The sequence below is a fragment of the Chiloscyllium plagiosum genome, chromosome 24 (genome assembly GCF_004010195.1).
Source record: "Chiloscyllium plagiosum isolate BGI_BamShark_2017 chromosome 24, ASM401019v2, whole genome shotgun sequence".
NCBI classification, from domain to species: Eukaryota; Metazoa; Chordata; class Chondrichthyes; order Orectolobiformes; family Hemiscylliidae; genus Chiloscyllium; species Chiloscyllium plagiosum.
Window position 1 is genome coordinate 48,111,365 of NC_057733.1, and position 16,545 is coordinate 48,127,909.

The window sequence follows — 16,545 nt, forward strand, 5'->3', positions numbered from 1 at the left end:
GGAAAAAAGCTTCCCAATCTATTACGTCTGTTAGGGAGAAGGCTGGTACGATTACCTGTGAGTTGAAGAAGATCAATGTTAGATTTAGGGAATACTTTGCAGAGCTATATCAGTCAGAGGGAAGCGAGCATGGTGCAGTGAGAATGCAGTCCTTTTTTTTGAGAATCTGGACCTCCCCAGTATGGAACAGGCTTCCTTATTGAATGCACCTATAAGGGCACAGGAAGTGCAGGAAGCAATAAGGCATCTCCAGGGTGGCAAAGCACCAGGACCAGATGAATTCCGAAGTGAATTCTATAAGGAATTTATAAATGTGTTGGTGGAGCCACTTCTGGGCATGTATAGCTATTCATATGCACAGGATTGCCTGTCACCTTCTCTTAGGGAGGCTAATATCTCCCTCATTTTAAAGAACGGAAAGACCCCGATGAATGTCCTTCTTATGGACCAATTTCACTGTTGAATGTAGACTTTAAAATTCTATCCAAGATGCTGGTTCTGAGATTGGAAAAGGTCTTGCCCCAAAAGAAAATCAGACGGGTTTTGTTCAGGGCCGTAGCTCATCCAACAACATCAGGAGAGTACAGAACATAGTGCAGGTATGCCAACAAAGATAGATTTCAGGTTTGGTGGTCTCTCTAGGCCCAGAAAAGATGTTTGATCGAATAGAATGGCCGTATCTGTTTGGGGTCCCAGAGCGCTTTGGTCTGGGGGGGGGGATATTATTTGCCAGATGGGTGGCAGTATTATATAATGATCCTAAGGCAGTCATTACAAACGGTGCTAAGTCAGATAACTTAGTATTGGGTGAGATAGTCAATAGGGGTGATTTCTTTCACCGCTGTTATTCACCTTGGCAATTGAACCATTAGCTGAGGCTATCAGGAGGGATCCTGAAATAGTGGCGCCAAGGGTGGGAATGGGGGAGCATAAGATCACCCTATATGCTGACGACGTCCTTTTGTTCTTGGCCAATCTGGAGAAGTCTGTTCCTCGATTGATTCAAACAATTAATTTATTTGGCGATTCCTCGGGCTACAGGATCAACTTTACAAAATCGGAAGCCATGCTGGTGGGGGGGATTAGTGGAGGCACCTGATCTGAAGGATGGAATGCAGTTCCAGTTGAGATGGTCATCAAAAGGTTTTTTGTATTTGGGAATTTTTATTACTCCTTCCTTCCACCAGCTGTATAAAGCTAACTACGTACAATTGCTGGAGAGGATAAAACAGGATTTGCAGCAGTGGGGGGGATTACTGTTATCATGATTCGGCCAAATAGCGCTAATTAAGATGATCATCTGTTGTACCCCAAGAGAATGCTCCCGTTGTTGCTATCCAGACGAGTGTTACGGAGGCTCAGTAGTTGGCTCGGGTCCTGTATTTGGTGCCACAGGCGCCCTCTAATTAAATTCACTAAATTGCAGCTTTCGCGGGCAGAGGGATGGGTGGATCTTATGGAGTTGAAGAAATATCAAATAAACACCCTGTTAGCATATGTTGGTGACTGGGGTACGGGGGATTCAGAGTCAATTTGGCTTGACATTGAAGCCTCGCAGTCCTCTAGTTAATTTATTATTTCTGGATAAGATGAAAGCCGTGACCGAGCAGTATAAGAATCCAATCGTTTTAAATAAGGTGAAAGTCTGAGGATAATGAGGCAAGACGAGGGCAATTGGTCTAAGACCTCGCCGTTTACTTCGTTGGTGGGAGCCCAAGAATTTAAACCTGGGGCAATGGACTCTGGCTTTAGGTTATGGGAGAATAAGGGAATCTCATGCCTGGGAGGTTTGTTCGAGGGGGTGGTCTTGATGTCATTTAGTCAGTTAAGCCATAAATATGGACTGTCTAATAGGGACCTTTTCCGGTACTTTCAGATAAGGGATTATATACAGAGGAAGACCACGCTCCTGGCTCAGTATTAGTCAGAAGTGGAGAAAGGAGTACTCCGGTGTACGGGTGCTCTTTCAGTCAGTACTTTGTATCATTTACAGAAAGGTCGTGCTTTGGAGGATGTGGAAGGACCCTGTAGGATATGGAATCGAGAGCTAGGAGAAGATATTTCATTGGAAGTATGGGAAGATGTATGGGGAAATGTAAGGAAAATGTCAGTATGTAACAGAGCGCAGGCCATGCAATTGAAGATCTTAGACAGGGCTCATAGGGCGCTAGAGAGGTTAGCTAAGTTTAAGAGAGAAACGTCATCAGGGTGTCCCCAATGTAACATTAGTATAGACACTCTCCCACACTGCTACTGATCATGTTGTAAGATCCAGAGATACTGGAATGCTATAATAAGGGAGCTAAAGGACATCCTGGGGATTGAAATTAACATGGATCTGGTATTTCTTCTTTTGGGGTTGCCAAATTTGCCCTCTCTGTGGGAACACGGAAAGAAACTGTGTAACGTTCTACCAAGTGTGTGAGGAAGAACATTCTTATGATTTGGATGTCGGAAAAACCACCAGGTCTTATGGGGTGGCGTAGGCTGGTGATGGAGCATCTCCCCCCAAGACCACCTCACAAATATGGTGCACCACAAAACAGAGCAGTTTTACAAGACGTGGCAGCCCTTTCTAAATTATATTGACGCAGATTTATCAGCAATATTAATCAGGGCCATGGTATAGCTGTGGGAATCAGTATGGGTGCCTGTGTGGCCCTGGGAGGGGCAGGCTGGGGAAAACGAATACGGGTACTATAGCTGGTGCTCCCAGGGATGGGAGCCTCAGTGGAGGTGAATGATGAGTGAAATAGAATAAACTAGTGAGATTTAATTTATTTGAATTTAGTTTAATTTAATATTCATTCAATTTGTTTGTAGTTTAGTTTAGGTTGAGTAGATATGTTTGTTCTGGTGGAATAGTCGGTCGTTCATTACTCATAGAGTCGCATTATGACTTTGTTATACGACCTCTACTTTTCTGCTTTTTGGCGTTATCCCCTTTTTTGGAAATTGATGTTTTGTATAAGATTTTAAAATGTTTTTAATAAAAATATTTTTAAAAAACATACTCATACTCTGGATCCAGTGCACAGGTCACAGTTCAGGTCTGTGGTATACTCCAATCAATAAAATATCCTCGTCCAAGGATAGGCACCACTGACAGTCATATGCTACGTAGACACTCCATTAGCATCTATCCCAGACCTGAACCTCTCTTTACAGGGATATCTGGCCCTACATAATTCTCTGGGACTCATTATTTATCTCTCCAAACACACAGAACTGAATTATTCAAAAGACATAGCAAGTAGAATGTCTGCAACCTCCAGGTCAGCTTTCTTCCCACTTATATTTTTAAAACCAAAGTTCACCAATTTTTGTTTAAAGCATAACTTCAATATCAGTAATTATCTTCATAGCAACCTAAAGGCTTTCTTCTTCTTGCGTCTTGTGACTGGTTCAAAAGCATTAATTGTAAGCGCACACAGGCACAGAAAATACTGAAATACAATAAACGTGAATCCACCGTAACTGAAACCAAACTTCTGCATTTTTAACCCTCAATATAACCAGCAATAGAATGGTAATAACAGTGATGGTTTAGCAGCATTTTACTAGTAAATGACCACATTTAAAAGCATTCAAATAGCACTCTGTACATCAGCCTATTTCTAATTGTACTGTATATATTTGCAGAAGCTGATTCAGACAGGAATCATGAGGGGGACTACACTAACATCATGTCATATCAAGGAAATGGTAATATGACGTCAAGTGCTTCTCCAGTGTCTCTAATTTGTATTCTATAGATTGTATACTTAATTTTGTATATTTGGGATATAGTAAAACTATCCTATCCCAGTTATTGCTAAATGTACCTTCATATAATTTGGAGTGTTTTGTGACACCTCCAGCAACTGTAATATTGTAATAATTTTATAGAGCATCCAACAACTGGGAAAACAAATCAGTACAATTTAAAGACTGAATATTTCTGGTCAAAAGTGAAAGAGTGATGTTTTGCTCCTCTAACCTGAAGGGAATGACAGGGTTATAATGAATACTTTGCATCTGCCTTTATCAAGGGAACAGATGCTATTGATGCCATTGTGATCATGAAGGAAACTCAGCCAATCAAATTTGAAGAGGAGGGATTATACAATAAGCTTTTAGAACATAGAACATTACAGCGCAGTACAGGCCCCTCAGCCTTCGATGTTGCACCAACCTATGGAACCAATCTGAAGCCCTTCTAACCAACACTATTACATTTTCATCCATATGCCTATCCAATGACCATTCAAATGCGCTTAAGATTGGTGAGTCTACTACTGTTGCAGGCATTGTGATCCACACCCCTACTACTCCCTGAGTAAAGAAACTATCTCTGATAGGTCCTTTACGTATCAGCCTTCAATTTAAAGCTATGTCTAAAGTTTGGGAGAAGATTTGTAGCTCGGGTGCTCATTGTTGTGGTTCTGTTCGCCTAGCTGGGAATTTGTGTTGCAGATGTTTCGTCCCCTGTATAGGTGACATCTTCAGTGCTTGGGAGCCTCCTGTGAAGCGCTTCTGTATTGTTTTTTCCGGCATTTATAGTGGTTTGCTCTGCCGCTTCCGGTTGTCAGTTCCAGCTGGCTGGTGACCAGACTGTATGCAATACTCCAAATGTGGCCGTACCAGAGTTTTGTACAGCTGCAGCATGATCTCATGGTTCTGAAATTCAATGCCTCTACCAATAAAAGCTAAAACACTATATGCCTTCTTAACAACCCTATCAACCTGGGTGGCAACTTTCAAGGATCTGTCTACCTGGACACCAAGATCTCTCTGCTCATCTACATTACTAAGAATCTTACTGTTAGCCCAGTACTGTGCATTCCTGTTACTCCTTCCAAAGTGAATCACCTCACACTTTCCCACATTAAACTCCATTTGCCACCTCTCAGCCCAGCTTTGCAGCTCTGTAACCTACAACATCCTTTGTCACTATCCATAACTCCAGCAACCTTAGTATCATCTGCAGATTTACTAACCCGTCCTTCTATGCCCTCATCCAGGTCATTTATAAAAATGACAAACAACAGTCGACCCAAAACAGATTCTTGCGGTTACCCTACTAGTAACTGGACTCCAGGATGAATATTTCCCATCGACCACCACCCTCTTTCTTTCAGCTAGCCAATTTCTGATCCAAACTGCTAAATCACCCTCAATCCCATGCCTCCATATTTTGTGCAATAGCCTACCGTGGGGAAGATTATCAAACACCTTACTGAAATCCATATACACCACATCAACCACTTTACCCTCATCCACCTGTTTGGTCACCTTCTCAAAGAACTCAGTAAGGTTTGTGAGGCACAACCTATCCTTCACAAAACTGTGTTGACTGTCCCGAATCAACTTATTCCTTTCTCAATGATTATAAATCCTATCTCTTATAACCCTTTTCAATACTTTACTCACAACCGAAGTAAGGTTCACTGGTCTATAATTACCAGAGTTGTCTCTACTCCCCTTCTTGAACAAGGGGACAACATTTGTTATCCTCCAGTCTTCTGGCACTATTCCTGTAGACAATGATGACATAAAGCTCAAAGCCAAAGGCTTGGCAATCTCCTCCCTGGCCTCCCAGAGAATCCTAGGATAAATCCCATCCTGCCCAGGGGACTTACTATTGTTACATTTTCCAGAATTGCTAACACCGCCTCCTTATGAACCTCAATCCCAAATAGTCTAGTCGCCTGTATCTCAGTATTCTTCTCCACCGCATTGTCTTTTTCTAGGGTGAATACTGATGATAATTATTTATTTAGTGCTTCCCCTATCTCCTCTGACTCCATGCACAAATTCCCACTCCTATGCTTGATTGGCCCTAATCTTACTCTAGTCATTCTTTTATTCTTGATATATCTATAGAAAGCCTTACGGTTTTCCTTGATCCTATCCACCTACAACTTCTCATGTCCCCTCCAGGCTCATCTTAACTCTCTCTTTAGGTCTTTCATGGCTAACTTGTAACTCTCAAGTGCCCTAACTGAGCCACAGCATCTCACCTGAACATAAGCCTTCTTCTTCCTCTTGACAAGAGAATCCGTTTCGTAAGTAAACCACAGCTCCCATGCTCGACAACTTCCTCCCTGCCTGACTGGTACATACTTATCAAGGACCTGTAGTAGCTGGTCCTTGAATAAGCTGCACATTTCAATTATGCCCATTCTCTGCAGTTTCCTTCCCCATTCTATGCATCCTAAATCTTGCTCAGTCACATCATAATTGCGTTTCCCCCAGCTGTAACTCTTGCCCTGCGGTATATACCTATCCCTTTCCATCACTAAAGTAAACAAAACTGAATTATAGTCACTATCACCAAAGTGCTCCCCTACCTCTAAATCTAACACCTGGCCGGGTTCATTACCCAATACCAAATCTAATGTGGCCTCACCCCTTGTTCGCCTGTCTACATACTGTCCGGAAACTCCCCTGCACACATTGGACAAAAACTGATCCATCTAAAGTACTTGAACTTTAGTATTCCCAGTCAATATTTGGAAAGTTAAAGTCCCCCATAACAACTACCCTGTCACTCTTGGTCTTATCGAGGATGATCTTTGCTATCCTATCATCTACATCTATGGAACTATTTGGAGGCCTATAGAAAACTCCCAACAGGGTAACCTCTCCTTTCCTGTTTCTAATCTCAACCCGTACTACGTCAATTGATGAGTCTTCAAATGTCCTTTATGCAACCGTAATACTGTCCTTGACGAACAGTGCCACACTCTTTTACCGCTTTCCCTGTTCTTTACTGAACCATCTAAATCCCAGAACCTGCAATAAACGTTCCCATCCCTGCTCTACCCATGTCTCTAAAATGGCCCCAACATTGAAATCCAGGGTACCAACCCATGCTCCAACTTCACCCACTTTATTCTGGATGCTCCTGGCATTGAAGTAGACACACTTCAAATCAACTTCTTGCTTGCCAGTGCCCTCTTGTGATTTTGAAATCTTAGTTCTAACTTCACTACTCTGAAGCTGCTGTATACTCGAATTACAATTTTGGTTCCCATCCCCCCCTACTGAATAGTAACACAAGTTGGCAATGCATCGGAATCGAATCACAGAATCCCTACAGTGTGGAAGCAAGCCATTCAGCCCATTAAGTCCATATTGACCCTTTGAAGAACATCCCACCCACAACCCTATCCCTGTAACCCTGAATTTACCATGGCTAATCCACCTGGCTTGCGCATCCCTAGATACTATGGGCAATTTAGCATGCCCAATCCTTTTGCCTTTTGAGAGTTCATATCAACAGAATTGCTTTCATCATCCCTCTCTGTACTTTCTTCAAACCTCCAGCAAGCTAGTTAAACACAATGCTCCTTAAGATACCCATGCTAAATTTTCTTAATTAACCAATATTTGTTTACACAACTATCAATTCCAGCCTGAGTTTCCAGGGATTGCTCCATCACCAAAGATAAACTGGCTGGTCTGTAATTGCTGGACTTCTCCTTGCACCCCTTTTTGAACAAGGACATAATGTTTACAATTCTCCAGTCATATGGCTCCATCCGATTCAAGAACTGAAAGTTATGACCAATGCCTCTGCAAATTCCGCTCTCACTTCCTTGTACATCAAGAGGACATAAGATGATTATTTGAGTAGAAACAATGTGCCGTGTTATGGGAAAAGGCAGGAAAATGGCACTAAGAGATAATGCTCATTTGGAGAGCTGGTGCATGCTTGATGGGCTAAATAGTCTCCTTCTGCACCTTAATAATTCTGATACTCTGTTCATTGCTGTATTATGTTGAGCTAAGTTTCCATGCACATATCCTCTTCCACACCAAAACCATCTCCTAACTTGCGTAGCTCCATCTTTACTTCAGCTCATTTGCTGCTGAAAATCTTACTCATGTCTTTGTTATCTCTAGTCTTGACTAATGCAAAGCTTCCAGGCCTGCCTTCAATTTGAACGTTAGTGAAATTGACCTCAAACTTTTCACGCAATGGTGATCGTCACAGGCAAGAACAGTATTAGTTGCCCTTGAAATAAGTGGCTTGCTGGGCCACTTCAGCAGTGAATCAACCACATTGATGTGGGTCTGGAGTCAGATGTATGCCAAACAATATAAGAATAGCAGATATCCTTCCGTAAAGGACATTCATGCATCAGATGGCTTTTACAAAATCATAGTTTCACAGTTGGGATTGATTTGCAATTCTATGCTGATTAGATTTAAATTTCATCAGCTTTTTTGGGGGGGGAGCGTGGAGAATTTAAACTCTTGGTCGCTAGACTGTTAGCCTTGGTTTGTGGATTTCTCGTTTTGTGAATTGCCCACCCTTTATGTGAAAAGGTCCTTCCTGATTTTATGTTAAATGCCTCCCTTTCTCTGGATTCATTCATTGGATACCAAATAAAAGAAAAGGTATGAGTTACGTAATAGACAATCAATTTTCTTGTGTCTGGTTTCCCCTATGCCCTCACTCTACGCCTCGTCCTTCCATTCTAAAATTGAATATCAGTATCAGTGGCTCGCCACATTCACATTCTGCCCAGAAACAGGTCTCATGCAAAATTCAGGAACTTGTAATTAATGCAATATTTTCCTTAATTTGTTGATACTGATCGTAATCAGCGACCATATACATTTAAATTTATACTTGACAAAAATCACTGTTCTCACTAAGTACAGTCTACTGCCCCTGAGGTGAGTAGTTTAGTAGCAAGAGGTAGACAATATCCGCAAAGAATCTACAACTGATTTGAAACAGTAGTGAAGAAGTACTATCAAGCTGACAAAGTGAGAGATCAATCTGTACCTAGTTTGAGTATCTCAAGCTATTTGTTGCTATTGGGGATGAATATTTTCATTTAACCTGATCAGACATATAATACATCTCTGAACCAGATGGGACTGGGCCTCCTGGCTTTGAGGTAGGACACCACCACCACATGCAACTAAAATTAGTACACAACATCTTTTTACTCATAAGGTAATGTATTTAATATTCAACACCTGACTCTATTCTAGACACGAATACCAAATCCTGCTACTGTTCTTTTTAATGACCTTTTGGTAAGGAAATGAATAAAGAACAAGTCAGTTTAAGAGAAAGGAATGCTAAAGGGGAATGGGTGATAAGTTTGCTATTTTCTCATTTGCCAAAATTAGATGACTATTGTTTAGAGGGTAATGGGAATTTGTAATTGTAAAAAATGTAGGATCTGTTTGAAGGAGATCAGTGATGCTGAGTCCAAGTTCATAGTTGGACAGATTTGGAACAGATCTGAAATGGCTTTTAAACACTTCTTGTTCTACATTATATAGTTACAGAAGATGATTCTGAAAGTGATTGCGAAGCAGATTACACGAATGTGACATCAAAAAGAAAAGGTTGTATACTCTTTTTTTTAAAATTACTCATAAGTAAAACCTACATCTTGTAAGGGAAAACAAAGTTTTCCATTTTACTAACTGCTAGTTTTCTGATGTATTTGGACTCAGATTGACTTGTTTTTCTTACTTGATTTTACAGTAAAATCTTTTCTTTAGGAGAAAAGACTAATTTGAATTTTGCTCTTTTTTAAAGTACGGAATTACATCATTCTACATATATTGACATTACATTGAATATTTATAGAATTACAGTTATTGACATATAGATTAGATTACATTACAGTGTGGAAACAGGCCCTTCGGCCCAACAGGTCCACACCGACCCGCCGAAGCGCAACCCACCCATACCCCTACATTTACCCCTTACCTGACACTAGGGTCAATTTAGGCTGGCCAATTCACCTGACCTGCACATTTTTTTGGACTGTGGGAGGAAACCGGAGCACCCGGAGGAAACCCACGTAGACACGGGGAGAACGTGCAAACTCCACACAGTCAGCCGCCTGAGGTGGGAATTGAACCCGGGTCTCTGGCGCTGTGAGGCAGCAGTGCTAACCACTGTGCCACCGTGCCGCCCTATAGCTGTCAGGTAGTTTGAAATGTTTCCTATTTCAGTTTTAAAAACATGCTGAGGTAATTTATATTGTAAACCTGGATATACTGAAACCATTCTATTGAAGCAACAGCTTTGCTGATCAACCAATAATTGAATCAGTGACCCCAAGCAAGTCCAACCATTTAATCATCTGAAATAGTTCCAGTTGAACAAACTGCTGCTGAGGGCTGGATTTGGTGCACTTTGCGTTAAGTGTGGGGGTGATGAACCATCTGTGTCCCAAGCAGCAACAAACCCTGCTGGTTTAAGCACCAATCCGGCATTTAATTGCTGTCTGGTGGGCTTCTCAACTGAAGTCTTGCCCTCTGCTGGGTGCTAGAGAACATCACTAGATGCCCAGGGTGCGCAATGGTGAACAGTTGCACCAGTGATAGGGTAAACATTTTTTTTGTCAGAATCATGGGGTGGGGGTTTGCATGGAGAAGAGATCAGGGGTTCAAAGGCAGGTACCAGGTGGCTTTCAGCAGCCACCCTCCTGCCTTCTTCTATGCCCAGAGATAGTGGCAATTGGAGCCATTAATTTACCACTTAAGATGGGTCAGGAAGAATGCCTATAAACTTTCCTGACCAGATTTTGAATTCTGAGGTGACAAAAAGGGCATGTACCCTACTAGTGCCACCTTGGCTGATCATTTGGCTGTCCCGCACATCTAGATTTGGAAATATTCTATCTTCTACATTAACTAGCACCAATGAGAAATGTATACAAATGGATTCTAAATACCATAAGAGCAAGGGAGTGACTTTGAACTCACTGCTGCCATGTTTTAAACATGAACTGGAGAGTAATGAGACAAAAATGCAAACAGAAACCTGTCATAACTTGCAAATGGGCCTAAATTTAAATATTTCCTCATTGTTGTGCAAATTAATCTCACTCAAGACCCTCACACTGAGTCTTCTTTTGATTTCTCTTAGGGTTTAGATTAGAATTTACCACACCCTCCTAGCCTCAGTATTGATTTGTTGGTAAATTGTGGATACACTGGGAGAGTGGAATACAAATTTAAAGCAGACGTAAGGATTTTCTCAAAAAGACAGACTTTCTAAGTATGGTCCCTGCTGTATTTGAGTTTTGATTTTTTTAAATTATTATTCCAGTTTCTGTGCTTTAGAAATCAGTTGTTTTTCTGGTCCTGACATTGGAAGGAATCAAAAATGAAACTTGAAAATGACTTGTATTGGACTGAATTTGAGTTCCACTGTAAGGTAGGCAAGACCAGTACAGACCAATATTAGTCACTTTCAAATTTTATTTATTTTCACTTGAGCGGTAGTATGCTCAATCATTAAATTGATTACTTTTTCTGATTAAAAAAACTAATAAAAATACAGCAAAGCTCATATTTCAAAAGAGTGATTTAATGTACGTCATGTGCTTCAGAAAATGATAATTGCCAAGGAAATGATGAGGCATTATAAGCTTAAAAGCATGCTTAATATTTAAGGAGATTCAAACTTCCAAAGTAATTTTTAAGGTCAGAGTAATTGAATCATACAGTTTGGAAGAAGCACCCTTCTGTAGAACTAGTACACACCAATTTTTTATTTCAAAAATATACTTTATTCATAAAATAATTTGATGGTCTGTACAGTTGGTCATGCCACACATACGTAAACATTTACATACAGAGATCAGAACTTATCATTTGTATATACAGGTCTGTACGTTTATCAATCATATGTCCATATATTTAGCTGAGGCGTCACTAGTGCACACCATATTCCCAAACTAAACTAATCTGATTTGCCTGCATTTGACCCATATCCCTCCAAATCTTTCCTATTCATGTACTTATCCAAATGTCTTTTAAATGCAGTTTACCTGCTTTCATCACTTCCTCTAGCAATTCATTCCACACATGCATCACTCTGTGTAAAAATGTTTCCCCTCATGTGCTTCTTAAAACTTCCTCCTCTCACTTTAAAAACATGCCCCTTGTTTTGAAATCCCTCACCCTCTTATCTATGCCCCTCATGATTTTATAAACCTCTATCAGGTCACCCCTGAACCTCCTATGCTCCAATGAAAAACGTTCCAGCCTATCCAGCCTTTCCCCATAACTCAAACCCTCCGTCCCAGCAACATCCTAGTAAATCTTTTCTGATCCCTCTCCAGCTTAATAATATCCTTCCTACAGCAGGGTGACCAAAACTGTACACAGTACTCCAGAAGAGGCCTCATCAACATTCTGTACAACTGCAACATGACATCCCAACTCCTATACTCAAAGATCTGAGCAATGTAGACAAACATGCTAAATACCTTTTTAAACACCCTGTCCACCGGTGATGCAAATTTCAAAGAATTACGTACCTTAACCCATGGGTCTTTTTGTTCTACCAGTGACCCACTATTACTTGTATAGGTCTGGTTTTATTTGTTTCACCAAAATGCAATACCCACATTTATCCAAATTAAGCCCCATCTCTCATGCCTCAGCCCATTGACCCAATCAATCAAGATCTTTTTATAATCTTAGATAAGCTTCTTCACTGTCCACACTACCACCAATTTTGGTATCATCCCCAGCCATACAAACCATGCCTACTATATTCTCATCCAAATCATTTATATAAATGACAAACAAAAGTGGAGTAATTAACTTAAACTTGTCAACTTGTTTTCATAAGATAACATGCCACTGACTTAGATATTAATAATCCCCATTAATTGAACAGCAGAAATAGCTTGCTTTCATGTCCCTTTGGTTTCAGCTTTTGATCTGCTACTCTGTCTATTTATTCTGGTTTCAACCTTCCTTTCTTCAAAATCAAAAGGTAGTAAAACACAGTACGGAAGAGATTAACACTATAACAAAGGAATGTTTATGATAACAAGAGACAGAAAAAAATACTGTAGGACAAATGGAAAAATACCGAAGTGAGATATTGGTTCAGAAAAGGAGTGATAAATAGAGGAACAACTGGGTGTTCACTTTATTGCATTTAATTATAGTAATTCAATTCTGTTCTTGCAGCTGCCAGTGCTGACAGCGATACCTCCTCTGTAAGTAAATCTTTATCATTGATAAATTATTCTATGTAATATTTTAATGTGTATCGAACATTACCCAAACAACTTAAAATTCATATAACTTGTATCATTAGAAGATGATGTTTTTCAGGCTTATAAAATCGGACAAGTTTAAATTTTTTTTTACTATTTTAGTTGATCCATCCAGAAAGAACCAATTATCTGCCCCATCCAGCATCAAACAGTTTCTCAAATTATAATGTACCAGGTTTCACTTCCACTTCCTCACCAAAAGTTTATTTCATGAGTTACTCATGATGTGCAACATTTCCAGACATTAGTTATTGTAAATTGCCTTACATTATATTGAACACAAGTGCTTCTCCTACCCTCACAGTTTCATCTAAAGTTCAGAACATTACTTAACTTTGTATACATGTTGGCTGCTGCATTCTCTTATAAATCTTATAAAACAGAGGATGAAAATTATATTGATTTTAACTGGGTCTAAAGGAGTACAATTCACCATCCTTCAAAGTGTCTAACTTTGTGCCCCAAATGTTTATCCCATCCCTTCCAACAGCTTCTTCCGCACTGTTATTAGACTTCTGAATGGACCTTTCAAATTTAATGTTGATCTTGCTTTTGGTACACCTTCTCTATAACTGTAACATTGTATCACTTGTCCTGTTCTATCACCTATGAACTTTGTACAGCATGAGCTGCCTGCACTGCACGCAAAAACAAAGTTTTCACTGTACTGAGGTACATGGCAATAACAAATCAAATCATGACACAGCTTTACCCTATGCCTATCCCACCAATCCAAACTGCATTACTATTCTCTTCAGCTTATTGTGACGTCAAGGCCAAGCCAAGCTAACATTTCCAAAAACGTTGACAAAACTGAAGTCATCTTTTTGCTTCCTATGCTTCTGGACTGGACTCAGTTAATTTCTCAGGCTCCAATTAAATGCTAATTTGAAGAAATACAAATTCATTGCATACTGCATACCATAGTTCAGTTTCCTTCTTTAACCACTACTTTAGAGATGATAATGTGAGTCAAATCTTAATGTATTTTTAATGCTAAAGAGGTGTAAATGGAAAAGACCAGTAAGAGTTCTGTTTTCTTTGTTATTAACAGGATGAAACCAATCACGTTTTATACACTCAACTTGATTTAGCTGCTCTGCAGAATAACAGTACACCACAGCCACAAGGACCCACAATATATGCTTCTATTGCTTTAGATAAGTTACGGTGAAGGGTTCCTGAAAAGTTAGAACCTTAGACCCATGATTGTATTTTGATAATTGGTCATCAAACTCATTTTGAACCAAGTAAACCAAGAAATTGTAAATAGCTATTTGGCTTGTTAATCAGGCACAAGAAATCCTTTCATTTTGTATGAAATATTACCTTAGTATTTATCATGATTAAAAATTGATTCTTTACATGGGGGAAAAAATCAAGGCTATGGGGAGAAGGCAGGGAATGGGTTTGAGGAACGTATCAGCCCTGATTGAATGGTGGAGCAGGCTCATTGGGCTGAATGTCCTAATTCAACTCCTGTATCTTATTGTCTAAATAAACCAATTTAGAAATAGAGAAAACAGAACAAAGAGCATAACAGTTTTGAGTATTAGATTAGTGTCATAGATTATTAAGATGTATATTCATGCCTGCAACTAGCGTCTTTGTGTACAAGATGATTAGGGGGTTAGATAGGGTTGACAGTGTGAACCTTTTCCCGCGTATGGAGTCGGGTATTACAAGGGGGCATAGCTTTAAATTAAGGGGGGGTAGATATAGGACTGAAGTTAGGGGTAGGTTCTTCACTCAGCGAGTCGTAAGTTCATGGAATGCCCTGCCAGTTGCAGTGGTGGACTCTCCCTCTTTATGGGCATTTAAGCGGGCATTGGATAGGTATATGGAGGATAGTGGGTTAGTATAGGTTAGGTGGGCTTGGATCGGCGCAACATCGAGGGCCAAAGGGCCTGTACTGCGCTGTATTCTTCTATGTTCTATGTCTTGGCACTTGTATTAGTTTTGTACTGAGGATAGAAGAAACAGCTAAGCCAATTTCAAGTTTTTGCATCAAAAGAATTGGATAAAGATCACGCATGTTCAGACAATCTCCTTAATCCTCTTACTGATCAATTCCAAAGTGCAGGCCCAAGTTTGACCACTTGCATACCAAATAATGGAGTGTAAGAAAATTTGAAAAGTACATTATAAAGTGGATTTTCAAATAAATTATTAAGTTGTTTATAACTTAAAAATAATTTATATCTTTTGGATAAATAATCAATTGAGCATGGATTCATGTTTGTATTTTGGTATATTGGTTCTTAATCGAGTTAAGTAGAAACCACAAAAAAAGGAAATTCACATGAAATCAGCACCTACAGTGGCATCAATTGTTGCAAGAGTGACAATCATTATGCATCTCCCATAATTCTTAAAATTCCTTATAAAGCTTAGTGTCAAATTATTGGTAATAGGATGTCACTTGTCCATGTTAAATCTCTAAATGCAAAATGAATAGTGAAAAAAGTTAAAAGATTCCTGTTTACTGAAACCAAGGCAAAATACAAGACATAAAGGTAATGGGTCCTAAATTCTTAGAGGACTCTGCTGATTTTTGGGTATAATTTCAATGCAAAACCAATGCAACTCCTCGAAATAGAGAATGAGAGTTGTACTAGAGTTTGACCTCTTTTGAGTTTCCTGAATGGAGTGAAATCATTGAACCTCTTCTTGACTCACATGAGTCTAATAGTAGCCAGGAGGGAGAAACTACATACAACTTGTGCTCCCATTCCTCAGGCTCTAAATTAGACCTGCTGTAAGAATGGAAGCTATTTTGCTAGAGGTTTACGAGCCCGTTATGCACTGCACAATATCTCCACCCTAGCCCAAAGAACAGACTTATTGTAACAATTTGTTGATCAATTCCTTTGTTCAGGGCTTCAAAGGAACCATATTTAGGGTCAGTAAGAGGATCCCAAGCAATTGGTCTCTGCCATGAGTTCAGAAATTTTGACCTTCATGAGCAGGAAAGTGCCAAAGATGTTCCTGAAGTGATGCATGCAACAGTCCGTAAAGTTGGTGTGCCCCCCCCCCCCCATTAATTTGACAAACCATGCTTCATAAATGGTGTTGTTCACTGGTGCCATCTTTAGGGTTTTGTGAAAGGAATTCATTATCCTTATATTGCCTTTGGGAAATTTGGAATTCTGGTCTTTAGCTCATTTCAACCACAAAATGGAAGGAAGCGATGCATCATCTTGCAGGAGACCTCATCTGGATTTCTGCATTCCACAGTGGACACCAAAGCTTAGCAATAATATTATTGGCATTGAAAGGGAATCAGAATTACACAAAGAATTAACTGGTTAAATTATGAAAAGATGTTGGATAAGATTGCTCTGTATTCCTTTAAGTTTAAATGATCAAGAAATGAAATATTATGATCATTCTTGTTTCCCAGTATTGCTTTCTTTTTTTGTGGGAAGTTTGTGGAAAATCTGTTTCAATTCTGAAAATAGGTATCATTATAAGGAAAGTCAAAGACAATGTAAGAAAA

At 39.7% G+C, this 16,545-nt stretch overlaps 1 protein-coding gene across 7 annotated transcripts in view; it reads left to right on the forward strand.

Annotated features, from left to right (window-relative positions):
* The window catches only part of LOC122562260 (platelet endothelial cell adhesion molecule-like), an 86,190-nt gene extending 71,460 nt beyond the window's left edge, over positions 1-14,730 (forward strand). For all 7 annotated transcript variants that reach the window (XM_043715026.1, XM_043715025.1, XM_043715024.1 and 4 more), the window contains 4 exons: positions 3,643-3,705; positions 9,292-9,357; positions 12,958-12,986; positions 14,101-14,730. In XM_043715026.1, the coding sequence (XP_043570961.1) occupies positions 3,643-3,705; positions 9,292-9,357; positions 12,958-12,986; positions 14,101-14,220 (278 nt within the window). In that variant the 3' untranslated portion in view covers positions 14,221-14,730. The remainder of the gene's footprint in view (positions 1-3,642; positions 3,706-9,291; positions 9,358-12,957; positions 12,987-14,100) is intronic.
* The last annotated feature ends 1,815 nt before the right edge of the window (positions 14,731-16,545 follow it).